Raw genomic sequence first — 23,485 nt, 5'->3', positions numbered from 1 at the left:
CGTTTCGTCATTTTGGATAGTCCCTGGAGTGGTGCGGAACCTTGGGGCACTTCCCCTGTGCTGTCTTGAATTACTTGTGTTGGTAGGCAGGGCCGCAGTCAGACCTGATGTCTGCCCCCAGCCCACTGCTGGGGCCACGGTCAGACTGGTGTGTGCCTTCTCTTCCCCTCTCCTAGGGTCAGGATTCACTGGAGTGGCGTGGCCCGTCTGGGCTACTTGCACTCTGCCAGGCTTGTGGTGCTGGGGATCTGGCGTATTAGCTAGGGTGGATCAGCAAGTTGCACAGGAGGGGCAGGCTCAGCTCGCTTTTCCTTAGGTGATCCGCTTCGGGAGGGGCCCTGGGGCACCGGGAGGGAGTCAGATCCGCCTGAGGGATGGATCCGCAGAAGCACAACATTCAGTGTTTGCGGGGTGCAAGCAAGTTCCCTGGCAGGAACTGGTTCCCTCTGGGATTTTGGCTGGGGGATGGGCGAGGGAGATGGCGCTGGCGAGCGCCTTTGTTCTCCACCAAGCTGAGCTCTGTCTTCCGGGGCTCAACAACTCTCCCTCCCGTTGTCCTCCAGCCCTCCCTTTCTCTGAGCAGAGCTGTTAGCTTATAACCTTCCAGATGTCAAGTCCCGCTTGCTGTCAGAACACACTCCTTCCGGCCCCTCCGCTTTAGCATGCCAGACTCAGGGCTCTGCTTGGCCGGTGGGCCGCCCTTCCGCCCCAGCTCCCTCCTGCCAGTCCGTGAAGTGCGCACAGCCTCTCCGCCCTTCCTACCCTCTTCCGTGGGCCTCTCGTCTGCGCTTGGCTCTGGAGACTCTGTTCTGCTAGTCTTCTGGGTTATTTAGGCAGGTGTAGGTGGAATCTAAGCGATCAGCAGGACGCGCGGTGAGCCCAGCGTCCTCCTACGCCGCCATCTCCCACCTGTTTCCAATTTTGGATATAGACCCATAAGTGGAATTGGTGGGTCATATGATAATTCTACATTAAACTTTTTGAGGAACTGTTGGTGTTTCCCAGAGTGGCTTTACCATTTTATATTTTCACCAGCAATATGTGAGGTTTCCAATTTCTCTTATCCTCACCAACATTTGTTAGGGTTTTGTTTGTTTTTTTAATGACCATCCAAGTGAGCAGTAAAGTGTTAATCTCAGTGGTTTGTTTGATTTGCATTTCCCTAATGGCTAATGATGTTGAGCATCTTTTTATATACTTACTGGCCATGTGTATTTCTTCTTTGGAGTCATATCTACTCAGATCCTTTGCTTAGTTTTTCATTGAGTTGTCTTTTTTATTTAGTTGTAGGAGTTCTTTATGTATAGATAAAAGTCCCATATCAGATAGATGAATGGAAGCCAATGGAAATGAAAACAGACATTCCAAAACCTTTCGGATGCAGCAAAGGCAGTCATAAGGGGGAAGTATATAGCAATCCAGACCTTCTGAAAGAAGGAAGAAATGTCTCAAATATACAACCTAACCTTGTACCTAAAGGAGCTGGAAAAAGAATAGCCAGTAAAGCTGAAAACCATCAGAAGAACAGAAATATTAAAGTTTAGAGCAGAAATCAATGATGTCGAAATCCAAAAAAACAGAACAGATCAATGAAACTAGGAGCTGGTTCTTTGAAAGAATTAACAAAATTGATAAACCCCTAGTCAGACTTATCAAAAAGAAAAAGGAAAGGACCCAAATAAATATCATGAATGAAAGAGATCACAACCAACATCACAGAAATACAATTATAAGAGAATATTATGAACAACTATATGCCAACAAATTGGACACTCTGGAAGAAATGGGTACGTTCCTAGAAGCATATAAACTAGCAAAACTAAAACAGGAATAAATAGAAAATTTGAACAATAACCACTAAAGAAATTGAATCGGTAATAAAAAATCAAACTAACAAGGGGCACCTGGGTGTCTCAGTCAGTTAAGCATCTGACTCCTGGTTTGGCTCAGGTCATGGTCTCACAGTTTCATGAGTTTAAGCCCCACGTCAGTCTCTGCGCTGGCAGCACACAGCCTGCTTGGGTTTCTCTCTCTCTCCCTTTCTTTGGTGCTATCTCTCAAAAATAAATAAACTTAAAAAAAAAATCAAACAAGACAAATAGACAAGAGTCTAGGGCCAGATGGCTTCCTGGGAGAATTCTACCAAACATTTAAATGAGAATTAATACCTATTCCTTTGAAACTGTTCCAAAAAATAGAAGTGGAAGGAAAACTTCCAAACTCATTTTATGAGGCCAGCATTACCTGGAGTCCAAAACCAAACCAAACCTTTCCTAAAAAGGAAAATTACACACCAATTTCACTGATGAACATGGATGCAAAAATTCTCAACAAGATACTAGTAAATTGAATCTAATAATAGATTAAAATAATTATTTACCATGATGAAGTGGGATTTATTCCTGGGCTGCAGGGCTGTTTCAATATCCACAAATCAACAGATGAAAGAAAGAACCACATGATCCTATCAATAGATGCAGAAAAAGCTTTTGACAAAATACATCATCCTTTCTTGATAAAAACCTTCAAGAGAGTAGGGATAGAAGGAACATACATACTTCAACATCATAAAGTCCACGTACATAAGACCCACACACCCACAGCTTATACCATCCTCAATGGGAAAATCTCAGAGCTTTCCTCCTAAGGTCAGGAACACAACAGGGATGTCGACTCTCACCACTGTTGTTCAAAATAGTACTGGAAGTTCTAACCTCATCAATCAGACAACAGAAATAAATAAAAGGCATCCAGATCAGCAAGTAAGAAGTCAGACTTTCACTCTTTGCAGATGACATGATACTCTACATGAAAACCCAAAAGACTCCACTGAAAAATTGCTAGAACTGATACATGAATTCAGCAAAGTCACAGGGTTTAAAATCAACATACAAAAGTCTGTTGCGAATGTATACACCAATAATGAAGCAGCAGAAAAAAATCAAGGAATCGATCCCATTTATAAGTACACCAAAACCCGTAAGATACCTAAAAATAAATCTAACCAAACAGGTGAAAAATTTATACACTGAAAACTATAGAATGCTTATGAAAAAAACTGAAGAAGACAAAAGGAAATGGAAAAGCATTCCACGCTCATGGATTGGAAGGACAAATATTGTTAAAATGTCGATACTGTCCAAAGCAATTTACACATTCAGTGCAATCCCTATCAAAATAACAGCATTCTTCACAGAGCTAGAGCAAACAATTCTAAAATTTGTATGGAACCAGAAAAGACCCCCCAAATGGCCAGTTTTGAAAAAGAAAACCAAAGCTGGAGGCATCACAATTTGGGACTTCAAGCTGTACAAAGCTGTAATCACCAAGACAATATGGTACTGACACAAAAACAGACATATAGATAAATGGAACAAAACAGAAAACCCAGAAATGGACCCACTAATGTATGGCCACCTAATCTTTGACAAAGTAGGAAAGTGCACCCGATGGAAAAAAGTCTCTTCAGCAAATGTTGGGAAAACTGGACCACTTTTTACACCATACACAAAAATAAATTCAAAATGGATAAAAGACCCAAATGTAAGATAGGAAACCATCAGAATGCTATAGGAGAACACAGGCAGTAACCTCTCTGACCTCTGCCGCAGTAGCTTCTTACTAGATGTGTCTCCAGATGCGAGGGAGACAAAAGCAACAATGAACTATTGGGACCTCATTGAGATACAGTGCTCCTGCACAGCAAAGGAAACAATAAACAACAGTAAAAGGCAACTGACAGAATGGGAGAAGATATTTACAAATGACATATCTGATAAAGGGGCCTTCCAAAGAAGGCAGCCGGTTGGCTAATAGACACATGAAAAGATGCTCAACATTTCTCCTCATCAGGGAAATACAAATGAAAACCACAATGAGGTACCACCTCACACCTGTCAGAACAGCTAAAATTAACCCAGGAAACAACAGATGTTGGCAAGGATGTGGAGAAAGGGGAACCCTTTTGCTCTGCTGGTGGGTGTGCAAACTGGTGCAGCCGCTCAGGAAAACAGTATGGAGGTCCCTCAAAAAATTACAAATACCCTACAACCCAGCAATTGCAATACTAGCAATTTATCCAAAGGATACAAACATGCTGATTTGAAGCAATTTTTATAGCTGCACTATCAACAGTAACCAAATTATGGAAAGAGCCCAAATGTCCATCAACTGATGACAGATAAAGATGCACACATGTATATGTCTGTATACACACACACAGACACACACACAGGAATATTACTTGGCAACGAAGAAGAATGAAATCTTGCCATTTGCAACAACATGGATGGAACTACAGTGTATTATGCTAAGTGAAATAAGAGAAAAATATGATTTCACTCATGTGAAATTTAAGAAACAAAACAGATGAACATAGGGGAAAAGAATGAAAAATAAAATAAGATAAAAGCAGAGAGGGAGGCAAACCATGAAAGATTCTTAAATACAGAGAACAAACTGAGGGTTGCTGGAGGGGTGTTGAGTGGGGGGATGGGCTAAATGGGTTTTGGGCATTAAGGATGGCAGTAGTTGGGATGAACACTGGGAGTTGTATGTAAGTGATGAATCACTGGGTTCTACTCCTGAAACCAATAATACACTATATGTTAACTAACTTGAATTTAAAAAAAAAACTTTTTTTTTGTCCAAGATCATTTAAATAGTTAACAACGGCCCCAGGATTTGAACTTAGGCAGTCTGGTTCTAGAATATGTGCTTTTAACTGCTACACACTGCCTCTTGTTTGAAGAATGTATTTTATATTCACTCTGTAAAAGTCTTGTACATAATTTATTCTAGGTACCTTATTTTTTTATTATTGTAAATAATATTTTTTGAGGTAAGTTTCCCAGTGATTGCTAATATAAGAATGAAAACGTTTGTACAGTGTTTCTTATATCTAGTAATCTTGTTGAACTATAACAGTTCTAATTGTTTTTTATGTAAGCAGTTCTGTGATTGGAAGGGTTTTTTGTTGCTGTTGTTCCTTTTGCCTGCATATATATATATATATATATACATATATATATACACATACATTTTTTAAATGTTTATTTTTGAAAGAGAGAGAGAGACAGAGCATAGAGCATGAGTGGGAGAGGGACAGAGAGACAGAGGGAGACACAGAATCTGAAGCGGGCTCCAGGCTCTGAGTTGTTAGCACAGAGTCTGACTTGGGGCTTGAACTCAAGTGCTGTGAGATCATAATGTGAGCCGACACTTAACTGACTGAGCCACCCAGGCACTCCTGAATCCATATATTTCTGTCAAGTAGTTCCAGTTCTGTGCTATATAGAAGCAATGATGGGAGGGGGGAATGCATCTTCCTCTCAGTTAACATTTCTCCATTTAAGTATGACTTTCTAAGTTTCTGATTACAAATTTCTTCTCAGGTTAAGGAAATTGCCTGTTGTGTGAGTCAAGAAACAAATGGTACACTTTGTTTATTTACCAGGGTGTGGTTAGAGTTTAAGGCCACTTGCAAGAGATAATGCTATACTATCCCTGGGCCTAAAAGGGCAAAGAAAGGGAGTGGTTACTAGAACCCAGGGAAGTTAACTTTACCAGAAGTCTTGTACTGAGAAGGAGGGAATTAGAGAAGTAAATAACCTGACCTCAACTCTTTTCCTGCCCTCCACTGTCTTGCTCCATTAAGCGACAAGGACCCCCATTGATACAGTTGAGTCAAATTAGCTTCTTGGAAAAAGAGGAAGATACATAGCATCTTTTCTATCTTTATTTCAAGAAACAATTTAAAATATGAATGGGTATTGAATATTTTTCACCTACCTTTTCTGTATTTATTGAAATGATTTTATGAGTTTCCTCCTTTAATCTGTTCAATCTGAACTATTATTTTCGTCACATATTTTCTTTGTCTGGTTTTGATATCAGGTTTTTTTTAGCTTCATGATATAAGTTGAGGAGCATTTATTTTTCTGTTTTGTGGAAGAATTTGTATCAGATAAGGATTTTGTTCCTTAAAGTCTAATAGAACTTAACTAAATTCATCAGAGTAGCCAAATGTCTGTGTCTGTCTTTTCTTTTTCCCTTTCCTTTTTTCCTATCTTTTTTTCATTTCATTCTCTTTCCTGGGAAAAGATAGATTTGTAACCACTGATTCAGTTTCTTAAATATCTTGAATTTTTGTCAATGTGATAGTAAAATATAGTTGGATTATATTTTTATAATCTACTTATGACTCCTTTTTTATTCCTGATGTTGTTTATTTGTTGCTTCTATCTTTTTCTATATCAGCATTGCCCCCAGCATTTTTGGAGTACAATGGTAGGGGAAGGGAGAAGATGCCAAAGTTTTTACTGTTCAGTAGTTAGACTTTCATTTACTCTCCCTGTTTTAGGATAGTAACTCTGACCTCCTCTGTGTCCACCTTTATGCCTAGACCCTAAATTCAGAGATCCTTTGGTTGAAGTCTTTGGAGTGGACCTTTATGAAGCCCAAACATCACTGCTTAGCTTACTGCTTTTGATTTCCTCTTTACTTATATAGACCCCTATGAATTTCCTTTCTTTCCTTGGGAGCTCAGCTATGCATTTAAGAAAATATTTGTTATATTTTATCCTACATCTCTCTAGTAGAGAAGTTTTTTAGGTTATCTAGTCCGGTGTGTTGAAGTAAATACCAGGCCTAGTACTTTAAAAAAATATTTAAAGTAAAAAGGGAAAGTTTATCTCTCTACTCTTCCAGTTCTTTTATCTTTTTCATGAATAAAAATATCATCAACTTCTTTAACTACTAAGTACATAGAGATATACCTAGTTCCTCCATCTTGTTGTTATGTCATCATGAACACTCTGCCCTCTGTTCCTTAGGCCAGGAACAGAGAGATGATAAGGTACACCCTTCTCTTAATTACCTTGGCCTAGAAGTGACTAATACCACTTCTGCTCACATTTCAGTAGATCACATGGATATCTGGTGAGTTTATGCCACACTTGAGTTCATTCTGTAGAATTGGCTTGTAGGTGTAACTACTTGACATGAATATGGCTTGACAAATAGAATTGTAATACTAAGATTTCATAAACATTTTACACCCATAAACTTTAATGGTTTTGGATAATTAGGTAGACCATATTGTGAGAGTTTGTTGGGTAAAATGTCTTATAAGTTGTGTTTTAAGCAAAAATATTTTCTTTCCCTCATCTTTTAGGGAACAAACAAAGAATCTAGTTCCAGGATACAGGAACATTTTAGTATTTTCTAGCATTATTATTGGTTATAAATCAAGGAATTAAATGCACAATAATTGGACTTAATTAAGTTAAAGGATAATTTTTTTAAAGGTAAAATCATAACTCCCTTGTAGACATGAAATAAATAGTTGTTAAAGATTTTGTTGAACTCATTATTTAATGAGGGAACCAAGCAGATATTGAAACTGGTTCAGAAGAGAAGCCAAAGAAGAACAAATTTATAAGGAATAAGGGAAGTGAAAATAAGTATATATGTGTGGATACTGAATTCCCCCCTCCCATGGTGGGTAGAGGGTGGAGGGAAGTCAGTTGAACCTCCTCTGGCCAGAATTTATTTATGTTTCTGTGGACAGGAATTATTTTGTATTTGCGTAAAGCTTTATCTACATTTTACTTAGTTGTAAAATAGTTCAAGGACAGTGAAAAGCTAGAGTTAGATGAAGAAGAATGTGCTGTAAACAATATGCAGTTTTTCATTGGAGATACACAGTAATCTTTTTTTGCTTCCAAATGTATTTCCAGCTGAAACTCATACCAGATAAACTATGATTCAACAGTATTGTTTTTTTTGAGAAATATGTAGGGCAATTATAAAGCATTATAAGAAACCAACATGCAAATGTTTTATTTATCTATATTTCAGGTTTATGCTGCTGATTGTACTGATGGTGTTCTTTTAGAGCTACGAAAATATTTGCCAAAATATTATGGCATCTGGTCACCTCCAACTGCACCAAATGGTAACCTTTTCTTAAGAATCCATCCTTTAGTATTAATTCATGAGAGTAGCTTTTTAAAAGTCTGTATATAAAATCAAGCTTAGTATTATACAAACAATATATGTGTGTTTTTCTTTCTAGTATTTTTTCTACTTCATTAAGGAAAACTTAATACTTTTGCTTTTCATAACCAGTTTCTTAAATGGTATGTAGCATTAATGACCAATTTGTTGTAATTGAATAAAAAAATCTACATACTTAGTACTATATTAATTTATAGACGTTCTTTTTTCCTAATTCATTGGACAGTTTCCCATTTTGAGTAGAAAAAAAAAATATTTTCTTTGTATGACTTTGTCTCTGTATCTCCTATCCCCATCTCTAGGTTCTAAATTGCAGTCTTTTAAAAACTACTGCTAAGTTTCATGGTTAGAGGACAAAATGATCTATGTAAAGTCACAGCATTTCTTTCTTAGTGAATGCTTGAAGCAGTGTTTGCCTTTTCAAGGCCTTTGACAGAACAAATTTTATTTAAACAAGTAACATGACTGCCTAAAAATTGAAGAAGGTTCATGAATGGGGGAAGAGTTTTAAACTTGACTGGGTTTCCTTCTACTAACTTACTAGGTGTGCCATGTTTCATTTTTAGGGGAATCATGGTATCTCCCTGTGAGTATCCTCAGTTAGGTAATAGTAAATCTATGATTCCCTGGGAATTCTGTATTTCAGTTATATGAAAAAAGAGTGAGCCTAGCTTTTCTTTTTCCTTTCTCCCTTCTTTCTTTTTTCTTTTGTTCCTTACTCCTTCCCTTCCTTTCTTTTTTTCTTTCTTTCTTGTCTTTAGTCCAATATACATATATTTCATATACATATAATACATATGTTATACATACATATATCCCTGATTCAGATCAGCACCTTAAATTGTTTCACAAATCTTTATGACCACCTTTACTTTATAGAGATTTCCATTGTAATGTAAGATATCTGGATTCCGTTAAACTTTGCTACTAATTGCTATTTAATTTTGAGCAAATCATGACTCTTCAGTAAAGTGACATTGAAAGATTAACAAAGGTTGCTGAGGATGGGACTAGATTCAACATCTAGAAAGTAAATACACAGTTTAAAAAGATTATTAAGAAGGAGTAGAATACTGAGCAAATGGCATCATTATTTTGAAAAGTAGGTATACAGAAAGGATTTGGGTGAGAGAAATATTTTAATTAAAAATGACATTTTATAGTTTGTGATTACTAGCATATGATTTAAAAATCAAGGACTTGCTCACAATCAACAGCCTTTTCATCTTCAGTACTAAATGGCCATGTATGCATCTATAGAAAGAGCAGTAACTTTGAAGTCAAACACTTGGTTTCTACCTTGATTATGTCCAAATTTTGAGAACTAAGAAACTGCTAAATATGTGAATTAAAGAACAACTAAATAGAAATTTGGCTAACTCGTTAACCTTTCTGATCTCTACTTTTTCTACTATAAATTGAAAATAATACCACAGAGAGTTGAGAAGATGCATGTTATGTGAGAATGCTTTGAAAACTCTGTATTCTTATTTGAATATAAATGGAAATTTGGTGCTACTGAGATGAGAAGATGAAGTAGGGAAAATGAAAGAAGAGAGGAGAAAATGCAAATAAAAGGAGTAAAAGAACAGGAATAAAAAGTATGTATGTACAGAGTGGCTCAGTACTAGCAACAACTGCCTCAGGGAATTTCCTATTCCTTTTCAATTTTTTACCTCTGGAAGAAGTTAGATGAGAACTGCTGCACCATGCAGGTGCTTAGCTTTGATTTTAATAGAGAGTTTATGGAATCATTTTTCCGTTTTTATCCTTTTGATTATAAATGAAATCAATATAAAATGGGAAACTTTTGTACATGTTTAGCCAACAGGGTCATGAAAACAAATTCTCTTAAATTTTAGTAGAATACTGGGGCGCCTGGGTAGCTCAGTTGGTTAAGTGTCCGACTCTTGATTTTGGCTTAGGTCATGGTCTTACAGTTCATGGGATCGAGCCCCATGTTGGGCTCTGCATTGCTGGTGTGAAGCCTGCTTGGGATTCTCTCTCTCCCTCTCTCTGTCCCTCCCCAACTCATTGTGGGTGCTTTCTCTCAAACATTAAAAAATATTTTAAAAATTTTAGTAGAATACTGTGGTTAGCATTACTTTATTTTACATATGAAATAACTGGCCTTTTATTCCCCCTTTGGGCATCTTTTTTTTAGGTGCTCAGAGTAGAGATTTATAAAACTTGATACAGTTCTTACAATCCAAAGTAGTAAAATGTAGAAAGTACTGCCAGTTTGCTCAGCAAATTATTGTAACTTTGAGAGAAGCCTAAGAATGTGCTGATTGATAAGGTTTTTTTCTTTTGATTTTTTATGATAGCTTTATCAAGACATAATTTATGTACCATAAAACTCACCCATTTAAACTATATAATTCAGTAGTTTTTAGTATATTCATGGAGTTGTACAGTCATCACCATTAGTTAATTTTAGAGCATGACTAATGGGATTTTTTTGAAAGGTAAAACATTTTTTGCTGATACTATCTTTAAAGATTTTGAGCTAGTTATATATATTAAATTACATTTGTATCTGTGTATAAACATATGCCTAGTACATGTACTGTCAAAAGCCTTTTATTGCTAGTTCTTTAGGGAAATAGAGAAGTGTATCTTCAAGTAGGTTTGAACAAATTGAGAGTTTTCAATTGTAATCTCAATCAGCCTTATTGATTATTAGGTTTCTGGATCTAGCTACTAGTCAAATTTTAGGAAGCGTGGACTAAAATAAGTTGGCATACATGTCTGTTCTCTCCTTTACACTTAAATCAAATTTGGAGGCTCAAAATCTCTGCTTGTAATTCTGCTTTCAGCTTATTTTGCTCTTGGAAATGACTGATGATTGAAGTGGAAGGCAGAAGTAAGGCCTTCTCTGATTTTCCATATGGCTTCATAGTTGGCCAGGGGTTCCTTATGTGGCCTTTTCCCCTTTTTGAGAGGTTCAGAAATGAAGATGGTAATCAATACCCAGTAGATTTTCTAGATATGGCAGGGAAGAATTTGATGAAACTTGGAATCTGTATTCTCATAATTTATACAATCAATAATATTCAGTAAGGGGATCTAAATAAGTTTTTCTTCAGCTCCCTAAATGCGTTCTGCCTTGTCTTTCCTTTAAAGGAACTAATTATCTCATCTTTACTATTTAGTTAATACAGGTCTTTCAATTTTTCCACAGTATTTCATATGTCTATTTTTTTCTCTTTTGACACTGGGAATTTTCTGCCTCTTTCTTAGAGGGTTGGAAATATATTCCAGCAGTAGAAAACTTGCTATAGGAATTTTTTATGCTTAATGTATTAAAAGCAATGTAAGTATTATATTTGAAATATAAACCTTGTTACTAAAATTTTTACACAGCTACGGAAAGAGGGATGGATCTGTGTACTTTCTCTCAAGGTAGCTGGAAATGGGAGGAGAGAATCAGAAGGGGCCTGTTCTGTGCTTTTTTTCCCCCATCTTCTCACCCCATCCTGTGGGTTTGTTTTTTTTTTTTTTAATGTTTATTTATTTTTGACAGAGAGAAAGAGCTTGAGCAGGGGAGGGGTAGAGGGAGAGGGAGACACAGAATTCGAAGCAGGCTCCAGGCTCTGAGCTGTCAGCACAGAGCCCGATGCGGGGCTCGAACTCACAGACTGTGAGATCATGACCTGAGCTGAAGTTGGACGCTCAACCAACCTAGCCACCCAGGCGCGCCCCGGTTGTGGTTATTTTTTAAAGCACAGAAGCTTGGGTGGGTTCCAGTCTTGAACAGGATAGTCTCACTGTGCCATTACCTTTCACTATCAACAATCCATGTCTGTGTCCAGACCTTTTGTTTTCTCTTATTGAACAAGTCTGTTTGTGAGAGGCTTTCTTTAAAATGTGTCATACTCCTTGTGTGCCAGTGCTGGTCTCTTACGCTATAGCTTTTTGTCATATTTGGGCTTGACTTAACCTACTTCTACACAGTCCTAACCTTTCCCCAGTCTTCCTTTGACTAAGGGATAAAATTTATGTCTTTATTTTTTATCCTTTCAGTGAAAAGATTTATGGCCCTTAAATCTGACGGGCTTAGCACTTTCTCAAGCCCTGTCAGGGTTGTTCTCCTTTTTGGTTCAATGCAGACTTCTTTGTTGTAATTTAATAACTATGCTAGTCTTGGTGGATCAAGGTAAAAGAAAAAAGGGTGAAGTCTTTTTTGTCTGGTGGCCTTTTATTTAATTAATCGAAAATACATACCTTTTCTAACTTTGTCACTTTGGTGAAAAGCAGAGGTGTGCCTGGGTGGCATTGTCAGTTAAGCATCTGGCTCAGGTCATGATCTCAGGGTTTGTGGGATCGGACCAGCATCAGACGCTGCACTGACAGCATGGAGTCTGCTTGGGATTCTCTCTCTTTCCCTGCCCCGCTTTGTGCCCTCGCTCACTTGCTCTCTCAAAATAAATAAATATACATTTTTTAAAAAGCAGATAAATTCTGTTTTTGAGAAAAAGTTTTTAGGAGAAATGCTTCTCATGTTCATAAGTGAAAATTATGATCTCATTCAGAACTTTGGGAAGATTCTTTCAAATAAAAAGGGGAAGAATTTCTTTCCCCCATTCCTTTAGTGTAGCTAGATCCCTACTTTCAAGCTAAAGCTATAATTAGTTCAGCTATAGTATGTAATAACTGGGACTTCTATAATCTTTTACTTGAATCTCCATTTATAATGGTTTTCTATGGGAAGATGTATGCAGGATGCCAAAGTGGTTTACAAATGAACTTTTGATGAATGCCTATATTCTAAAAAGCAAGATATTTATTTTCCTTTTTAGAGTATTAAGACTAAAATGTGTATTTGGCAGTGACCATATTTTAAATTGACTTATCTTTCTTAAGCTATAGTTCTGTTGTATACTTTGTGCGAAGGATTTATTCCTATTACTAATTAAACATTTTTTTAATGTTTATTTTTGAGAGACAGAGCATGAGTTGGGGGAGGGACAGAGAGAGAGGGAGACACAGAATCTGAAGCAGGCTCCAGGCTCAGAGCTATCAGCAAAGAGCCTGACATGGGGCTAGAACTCATGAACTGTAAGATCATGACCTGAGCTGAAGTCAGATGCTCAACTGACTGAGCCACCCAGGTGCCCCTCCTATTACTAATTTTCATTGAAGAATTTTAAAAATTATTAAAATACTGAGAGATCTAGTGAGGCATAGATGACATAAACTGTATTCTCAAAGGCGAATACATTTCTGGAATAGCTTTTAAAAGAAGTTATTTTTAATGTCCTTATATCTATTTCATGCCTTTGCTTATGAATATTGTTTAATAACCTCCTGAAGAGTTTCTGAGTGATATTTACACTTGTTATAAATTTGTTGGTCAGTTTTTTTTTTTTCCCCAGATGGAGTAATAATAATTGTTGACTCTGGATTTGTTTTAACTTTTTTCTCGGTTTTAAGATTTCCTCATTTTGTTTTCCCCTGGTAGTTATTTGAGTAGTAATATGTTTGCCTATTACTAATTAAGGTTTTTCTTTAATAACAGATATATACCTAAAACTGGAAGATGTGACCCATAAATTTAATAAGCCCTGTATAATGGATGTAAAGATAGGGCAAAAGAGTTATGATCCTTTTGCTTCATCTGAGAAGATTAAGCAACAAGTCAGCAAGTACCCATTAATGGAAGAGATTGGGTTCTTGGTGCTTGGCATGAGGGTAAGAGTGATTATTTGTAACATTTCTTTTTACATGTTCTTCCCTTGAAAATTATAGATGTTATTATAATAGCTATATATTAGAAGATAATATATTTTGGATTTGGGTTGTCCATATTTCCCCCAATGAGGGTAGAGATTTTTATCTCTTGCTCACTAATATATGGTCAGTGTCTGGAATGATTCCAACACACACTATGTAATTAATAAATGAATAAATGGCTGAACTGCAAGACTCTCGCTCAGGTAATTTTGTTTTTAGGAAGCTTAAGTTTAGGTGCAAAGTAAATAGCATGATAAGTAAACGTGATATTATTATGATTTTGCCATGAGAAAAGTGCTAAGTTTATATGTTCAGTTATTTTTCTATATTTTTTTAAATAGAAAAGGAAAATTAAAAATTAGGTTATTGCTTCAGCTGTGATTTAAAACGGTTAAATTTGCTCATGATGCTGTGGGTTGGCAGTTTGAATTGGGCTCAGGTGGTCAATTTGCTGATCTCACACAGGGACACATATAGCTATGCTCATCTGATGGGTCAGCTAGAGCTAGACAGTCTAAAACAACCTCACTCTCATGTCTGGGAAATGGTACTGTTGGCTGGATCCTTCTCCCTGTGATCTCTCATGTTCCAGAAGGCTAACTGGAGCTTCTTCATGTATCACAGTCCAAGAATGCAAGAGTGAGAGCTAAAAGGGCTCTTGAAAGCTACATTAGAAAGTCATTTACTGTCATGTCTATGGAATTTTATAGGTCAAAGTATATCACAGGGCCAGCCTGTATTGATAGGGAAAAGAAACAGACTCCACTTCTGATTGTAGGAATAGAGAAGTCGCAATACAAATGGTAGTGCACACAAGAATGGGAAGGATTGTTGAGGCTGTCTTTGTAAATAATATGCCACAGTTAAAAAGTGATGTGGAATAAAATCCTCTAAGCAAATGGTATGCCTTCTAAATGTGTGGAGGTAAAATTTGTATATATGATAAATGATTGCTTACCTTTATAAGCATAATGGGTAGTTTTGAAATTCATCATGTAAGATGATATATAGGTCTTCCTTTTGACTTTTAAACAGGTAAGTTAATATCATCATGTAAGATGATATATAGGTTTTCCTTTTGATTTTTAAACAGGAAAGTTAATAGGAAACATTATAGATGAATTGTTAATGTGATGGTAATAACAGCACAGTTGAATTTGGTATTCTGATTGTAAATAAAACCAAAGAAATTAGAATAGAAAACTATAATTAAATATGGGTATATGGTAAAGAAAAAAAGGGTAATGGAATAATATTAAAACAAACAAGGAATAAACATCCCATGGGAATCTAACTGGGCAACTTTTTAACCTTCACTGTTGTCAAATCCCTTTCTCTCCTACTTTCCATTCTCACTTTTAGCAGATGACTTTGCCTTCAAAAAAAATAAATAAAAGCCATCAGACAGGATTTCCTTTAATTTTCTGCTGACAGATATAAATACCTAACCTGCAAGTACTTTCATTCCCTCTTTATTCCTGTCACGTTGAAGAATTTTCCATCCTTCTGTCTAAGCATAACTCTTCCTATGTTCTCTGGATCTCAGTCCTCTCCACCTCTTTAGGAACCAAATACTGTTGATTTTCACTTGTTTTTCTTATATGTTCAACTTCTATTTGTCTTTCTCTTTCTATTGACTCTTTAACTTTTGTTTTAAATATGATCAAATTACTCAAATTTTTCAGGAACAAAACCTCAAAACCCATAATTACTGTGCTCTGCTCTCCAGCAGAGAGACTTGCTCCCCTTTACAACTGAACTAGTTATTTCCATTTAGTATTCTTAAACTCATTCCAATCTGGCTTCTGTTCCATCCTGCCTCCAGATTTGCATGTCCCTAAGATCCCTGAAGACATCTCCATTGTTACTAGATCCAAATGGGATTCTTTTTTTTTCTTAAATATGAAATTTATTGTCAAATTGGTTTCCATACAACACCCAGTGCTCATCCCAACAGGTGCCCTTCTCAATACCCATCATCTACCCGCCCTTCCCTCCCACCCCCATCAACCCTCAGTTTGTTCTCAGTTTGTAAGAGTCTCTTATGTTTTGGCTCCCTCCCTCTACTCACTCTACTTAGCTTTGAAAAGCAGCTTTCAGTGCTAAGTCCTTCTTGAAATTGTCCTCTTAGTGTTCATGACACTACATAGTCTCCTGGCTTTTTCCTAAGACCACTTTGTAGTCTTCTTGTCCAGCTCATTTCTTTTTATTTATTCTTTAAATATTGAGGTATTTTGTTCAGTTCCATTTTACTGCCTCCTTTTTTCTTTCTGTTTCTTCCTAAGCAGTGTCTTTGTTCTTACCGATTCATTTTTCACTTACACTGATAACACCCAAATATATATCTTCTGCCTCTGGTTTTTCTTTGCTCTCCTAATCTGTATAGCTAGATACTGGGATAATGTAAAGACATCTAGAATGAATACATAAAAAACGGACACACATCCCTCTTACAAACTACAACCACATAAATAGTAACATCTCTGTTATTCCCTATCCCAATAAAGGCATCACCATACAAACTTTTACAAAGGAGAAAGCTTGTAGTACTGTCACATCTTAGAACCATCCATCATTCCTATTGATCTTAGTTCCCTAACACCTCTTGAGTCCTAATTATCTCTTCTCAGACTCTAGTCTCTTAACTGATATCTCAAGTTCAATTTTGCTCTCTTCCAGTCTGTTCATCAAACATTGCAAAAGGTCTAATTATCATATTTCCCTATTTAAAAACTCTTTAGTAGGTTTCCATTACCTTTAGGGTACGTTTATACAGGATAAATAAGGCATTGCATGATTTGGCATTCTTGGGATATGTGGCTTCCCCAGACGAATAGAGGTTCTTCTTTTTGTATCTCTCTCTCTCTCTTTTTTTTTTTTTAATTTAATTTAATTTTTTTTTTTTTTTTAAGTTACATCCAAATTAGTTAGCATATAGTGCAACAGTGATTTCAGGAGTAGATTCCTTAATGCCTCTTACCCATTTAGCCCATCCCCCCTCCCACATCCCCTCCAGTAACTCTCAGTTTGTTCTCCATATTTATGAGTCTCTTTTGTTTTGTCCCCCTCCCTGTTTTTATATTATTTTTGTTTCCCTTCCCTTATGTTCATCTGTTTTGTCTCTTAAAGTCCTCATATGAGTGAAGTCATATGATTTTTGTCTTTCTCTGACTAATTTCACTTAGCATAATACCCTCCAGCTCCATCCACCTAGTTGCAAATGGCAAGATTTCATTCTTTTTGATTGCCGAGTAATACTCCATTGTACATATATACCACATCTTCTTTATCCATTCATCCATTGATGGACATTTGGGTCTTTCCATACTTTGGCTATTGTTGATAGTGCTGCTGTAAACATGGGGGTGCATGTGTCCCTTCAAAACAGCACACCTGTATCCTGTGGATAAATGCCTAGTAGTGCAATTGCTGGGTCGTAGGGTAGTTCTATTTTTAGTTTTTTGAGGAACCTCTATACTGTTTTCCAGAGTGGCTGCACCAGCTTGCATTCCCATCTCTCTTTTTTTTTTTAATGTTTTATTTTGAGAGACAGAGACAGAGAGACAGACAGAGTGAGAGCAGGGGAGGGTCAGAGAGAGAGGGAGACACAGAATCTGAAGTAGGCTTCAGGCCCTGAGCTGTCAGTAACAGAGCCTGACATGGGGCTCTAACTCATTGAACCATGTGGTCATGACCTGAGCTGAAGTCGGACACTTAACCGACTGAGCTACCCAGGCTCCCTGTGTTTGTATCTTTTTAATAAAAACTTTATTGAGATATAATTTATACATCACTCAATTCACTCACTTAAAATATATGGTTCATTGGTTTTAGTATATTTATAGAGTTGGGCAACCATCACCACGTTCAACTTTAGAATATTTTCATCACCCCGGAAAGAAATGCCATACCTATTAATAGTCACCCCTCATTTTCTTCCAGTCTTTCAATGCCCCCTAGCATTAGGCAACTCTGATCTACTTTCTGTCCTATAGATTTGCCTCTTCTGGACATTTCATATAAATGAAACTGTGTGATATACTGGATGGTCTATGGTGACTGGATTCTTTCCACTTAATGTTTTCAAAGTGCATCCATATATCAGTATTGTATTCCTTTTTTTTGCTAAGTAATGTTTCATTGTATATATATGCCACATTTTCTTTATCCATTTATTGATAGGCATTGAGTTTCCATTTTTTGGCTATTATCAATAATGCTATTATGAACATGAATGTACAGGTTTTTACATGTGCATATGTTCTTATTTTGTGTAGATTTCTAAGTTTGAAATTGGCAGGTCCTGTGGTTAAGTTTGTTTAACTTTTTAAGAAAATGCCAAAGTCTTTTTCCAGTTACTGCACCATTTTACATTCCTACCAGTGTTGTATTAGCGTTCCATTTTCTCCACATCCTTGCCCAACCCTTGTTAATTGTCTTTTTTTTTTTTTTTAAACCACTGCCATCCTAATGGGTGTGAAGCAGTATGTCATTATGTTTTTTTTTTTTTAATTTTTTTAATGTTTTTTATTTATTTTTGAGACAGAGACAGAGTGTGGGGAGTGGGGGGGAAGGAGAGAGAGAGAGACACAGAATCCGAAGCTAGGCTCCAGGCTCTGAGCTGACAGTACAGAGCCTGACACGGGCTCGAACTCACGAACCGTGCAATCATGACCTGAGCCAAAGTCGATGCTTAACCAATCGAGCCACCCAGGTGCTCCAGTGGTTTTGATTTACAGTTCCCTAATGGCTAATGATATTAAGTATCTTTTCTTTTCATGCACTTATTGACCATTTGTATATCTTCTTTGGAGAAGTGTCTATTCTGATCCTTTGCCCATTGGGTCATATTTCTTTTCTTTTTTTTTTTTTTTAACGTTTACTTGTTATTGAGAGACAGAGAAAGACAGAACGTGAGCAGGGGAGGGGCAGAGGGAGAGGGAGACACAGAATCTGAAGCAGATTCCAGGCTCTGAGCCGTCAGCACAGAGCCCGATGCAGGGCTCGAACTCACAAACCGCAAGATCATGACCTGAGCCAAAGTTGGGACGCTTAACTGACTGAGCCACCCAGGCACCCCTATATTTCTTTTTACTAATGTTTTATACAAATCCCTGATATATGATTTGCAGATATTTTATTTCTTTTTACTAATGAGTTTTATACAAATCCCTGATACATGATTTGCAGGTATTTTCTCCCTCCCCTCCCCTTTTTAACTTTCTTGACAGTTCCTTTGAAGCACAAAAGTTTTCATTTTGAAATCTATTTTTTTCTTTTGTTACTTATGCTTTTGGTGTTATAGCTAAGAAATCATTGCCTAACCTAAAGTCTTGAAGATTTACTCCTATTTGTCTTCAAAACGTTTTATAGTTTTAGTTCTTACATTGAGATCTGTGATTCATTTTGATTTTGGGGGTGTGGTTTCAGGAAGGGAACAAATTTGCATATGGATATCTAGTGTTCCCAGCACCATTTGTTGAAGAGACCATTCTTTACCTCATCAAATGGTCTTGACACTTATTCAAAGTAAGTTGACTATAAATGTGAGAATTTATTTCTGGACTCTCAGTTCTGTTTTCTTGATCCATATTACCTATCTTTATGCTAGTATCATACTCTTTTTTTTTTTAATTTAAACTTTATTGAGGTATAATTGACCTCTAAAATTTTAAGGTAATTAAAGTGTACCTCATGGTGATTTGATATACATTTGAAAGGATATCCCCCAGCTAGTTAATTAACACATCAATCACCTCATGTGTTTATCATTTATTTGTGTTTGAGAGAACATTTAAGTTCTACCCTCTTAGCAGATTTCAATTCTATTGTACAATACAGTGTTATCAACTATAGTCACCATGTTTTACATTAGATCCTCAGACTTTATTCATTTTATAGCTGATAGTTTGTAACTTTTTAACTACGTTATCCTATTTCCCCCACCTCACAGCCCTTGGCAACTGCTTTTCTACTCTGTTTCTATGAGTTTTATTTATTTTTTTGAGATTACTCACATGAGTGATGCCATGAAGTACTTGTCTTTCTTTGTCTGGCTAATTTTATGTAGCATGATGCCAATAAGATGCATCCTAGTTATGGCAAATTGCAGGATTTTCTTTATTCTCACGAATAAATAATTCATATATATATATATATATATATACACATACACACACACACACACACACACATATATATACACCATAACTTTATAACTTTATTCATTCATCCTTTGATGGACATTTTGGCTTCCGTATTTTGACTATTGTGAATAATGCTGCAGTGTACATTGGAATGTGAATATCTCTACTATGTTTTCATTTCCTTGAATATATACCCAGAAGTAGAATTGCTAGGCCATATGATAGTTCTGTTTTTTGATTTTTTGCAGAATCTCCATACTGTTTTCCATAGTCACTATACTCAATTTACATTCCTACCATTTGAACTATATACTTCAAACCTCTGGCAGTTTGATGCTAAGATGCTAAGTGTATTTCCCTTTTTTCCATATTCTGGCCAATCCTTGTTTGTTATCTCTTATCTTTTTGAATGATAGCCATTCTAACAGGTGTGAGATATTCTAACACAGTATCTCATTGTGGTTTTGATTTGCATTTCCCTGAGATTAGTGACCTTGAGCACCTTTTGATGTTCCTGTTGGCTGCTTAGATGTTTTCTTTGGAATAATGTCTATTCAGTCCCACTGCCCATTTCTTAATTAGATTTTCTGTATTAAATTGTATGAGTGCTTTATATAGTTTGGATATTAATCCCTTATCAAATACATGATTCACAGATATTTTTTCGGAACCACACTGTTAATGTAGCCTTAAGTTTTGAAATCAGAAGTTGTGACAGCTCTGATTTTGTTCTTCTTTTTTCAAGATTGTTTTGACTAATTCTGGGTCCTCCTTAATTTACACATGAATTTTAGGATGAAGTTGTAATCGTCAGTCCTGCAAAAACGTGCCGATTTGGATTTTGGTAGGGATTGTATTGGATTTGTAGATCAATTTGAATTCCTGTTATTTTTGTTCTTAGAACTCCCTTTATATAGTATTTAATATATTGTTTACTTATCTGAGAAAGTATATGATTGAAATATGAGATAAATGAAAATGATGTGAATATAGGTAAGTTATACAAATCTAGGTTATTAAAATTGGGAGATAAACATTGAATTTTAATAAAAGTAATGCTTCGGTTAAAATTTTCAAATAGTTTATTTCTTTGGAAGGTGGTAAATTCATTGAACTTTTTAGTCACAATATGTTTGTAGACTAATAAGGTTAGAGTTGGATAATTTTATCTTTTTTTTTTTTTTTTTTTTTTCCAACGTTTATTTATTTTTGGGACAGAGAGAGACAGAGCATGAACGGGGGAGGGGCAGAGAGAGAGGGAGACACAGAATCGGAAACAGGCTCCAGGCTCTGAGCCATCAGCCCAGAGCCCGACGCGGGGCTCGAACTCACGGACCGCGAGATCGTGACCTGGCTGAAGTCGGACGCTTAACCGACTGCGCCACCCAGGCGCCCCAAGAGTTGGATAATTTTAGAATTGATATTCTAAATTTAAAAATTTCCCTCTATGGGGTACCTGGGTGGCTCAGTCAGTTAAGCGTCCCACTCTTGGTTTCAGCTCAGGTCATGATGTCATGGTTTTGTGAGTTTGAGCCCTGCGTTGGGCTGTCTCTGTGTCTCTCAAAATAAATAAGTAAACTTAAAAAAAAAAAAAAAATTCCCTCCAGGAAAATCATGCCTTTGAACAAAAAATTCCTTTAATATCACTAAACTATACTGAAGTTTACCAAATTCAGTAAAACCTTGGCTTGCGAATGTAAATTATTCCAGAAACATGCTTGTAATCCAAAGCACTTGTAAATCAGAGCGAATTTAGAAATAATGGAAACTCAGATGATTTGTTCCACAACCCAAAAATGTTCATAGAAAAATGATTATAATACTACAACATAATACAAAATAATAAAGAAAATACAAAATATAAAGAAAAATAAACAAGTTAACCTGCACTTACCTTTGAAAACCTTCGTGGCTGGTGTGAGGGAGACGAGAGAGGGTTATTGTGTAGGACTTTTACTCTCACTAACGGAATCACTGCCATCTATTGGCTCAATGGAATCTTTTTCTTTTCGTGCAGCTTTAAAAAGGAAACTAACCAATGACACTTGCTGTTGCCTCCTTTTGAAGATTTTGCAGAAATGTGACAGTGCATTGTTGTTAAACAGATTCATCACTCTCACGCTTACAGCCTCATTCGGGTGGTGCTTTTCTACAAAATTTTGCATTGTTTCCCACATTTTACAGATCTCCCTTAACCTTATGTGAAGTGAGGGATTCCACCTTTTTCTCCTCCTCCTGTGCAGACAAGATGCAGATGTAAACTTCTTATAAACTCTTGCAGTTTCAGCCACTCACTCACATACCTCATTCCTACTTCTCAATGATTTCCTTCTTAACTTCCATCGTAATGCTCTCCTTCTCACTGCCTTTCTTTTCAACCTTTTTCTGCATGGGGGCCACTGTATATGCTCTCACAGGTGTTGACTAAGTACAATATTAATAAACTCTTGTCGTATACTGTATTTAATGTAACTGGCGATAAAACAGCAGAGGAAAAGGTTGATATCTGCAGGCAGCCTGACCTAGAATGAAGTAAAGCATTCCTAAGCTTACTGTTATATGGGAAAGCAAAGGACTGTCCATAGGTGCTTTCAAGTGACAAAAAATACACTAGCACCAGATGTGGGCACCTTCCAACATTCTGAAAAACCACTGGTTTCTGCCAAACACCGTGGCCTGAGACTGAGCATCCGAGCATGGGAGATGATCACCCATGATCCCACAGTGAGAGAGAGAGAGAGCGAGAGCGATTGCCTCAGTTGTGATGTGACGTTTGGCATCACATACTACTCATATTGCAAGACATCGCTTGTTTATCACGTTAAAATTTATTAGAAATGTTTATCTTGCAGAACACTAGCAGAACAAGTTATTTGCTATCCAGGGTTTTACTATATATCAAATATTCCAAATATTTAAAATATATTTAAATATTTTTCTGTTGTGTTCACCAGTGGTAGAAGAGGTTTGGTGGGTTGAATAACTTGCCAGTTTTCTGTGCTGATTTAGGAATTCTTAATGACTTTCAGTACTTATACTATATTTCCTTGGTCCCAAGATGGTATAGATGATAAGACTCATCATTGATTTAATAACAAGATTTATTGGAATATGTGTTACAAAAAAGGCAGAAACAGAGTAGAGCCTGTAATTGCAAGGGGATCAAGAGAGGAGGTCTATAGAGTGACTTTGAAATAGGTGGTACAGGTTTCCCCTGCTATCTGAAAGTAGATAGATGTTCATGTAAGCCTTTTGTAATCTGAAAGTGGTGTAAAGTGAAAACGCACTTACCATTAATTTGTATGGAAATTTTTTTGAGTGTTCCCAGACCCAAACAATAACCTCTTTTAAGCTTTTCTGATACTTTAGGCCACATCTTGCTAGTGGATGCATAAAATAAATCAAGATAAAGCACAGATGCTCACAGACAATTCAGAGTTGTGGTGGCTTAATGCTAGAATGCTGAGAGAAGTTCTCTGGGATGGAATTTGGCAGTGCCAGTCTTGCTGCTGGTGTTCATGTTGTGTCTATAATGTTTACTACAAAACAAAGACTGCACACAATTTCCCCTTTTTTCCCATAGA

The 23,485-nt window shown here is 36.6% G+C and overlaps 1 protein-coding gene across 5 annotated transcripts in view; it reads left to right on the top strand.

The window, feature by feature from the left end:
• IPMK (inositol polyphosphate multikinase) overlaps nucleotides 1-23,485 on the top strand; it is a 67,481-nt gene that overhangs the window by 21,127 nt on the left and 22,869 nt on the right. For all 5 annotated transcript variants that reach the window (XM_045437444.1, XM_045437442.1, XM_045437443.1 and 2 more), the window contains 2 exons: nucleotides 7,861-7,957; nucleotides 13,541-13,713. In XM_045437444.1, coding sequence (XP_045293400.1) covers nucleotides 7,861-7,957; nucleotides 13,541-13,713 — 270 coding nt within the window. The remainder of the gene's footprint in view (nucleotides 1-7,860; nucleotides 7,958-13,540; nucleotides 13,714-23,485) is intronic.

Source organism: Leopardus geoffroyi, chromosome D2 (assembly GCF_018350155.1).
Source record: "Leopardus geoffroyi isolate Oge1 chromosome D2, O.geoffroyi_Oge1_pat1.0, whole genome shotgun sequence".
Taxonomy (NCBI): Eukaryota; Metazoa; Chordata; class Mammalia; order Carnivora; family Felidae; genus Leopardus; species Leopardus geoffroyi.
Note: the sequence above shows the minus strand (reverse complement) of the source record. Positions and strands in the feature narration are given on the sequence as shown.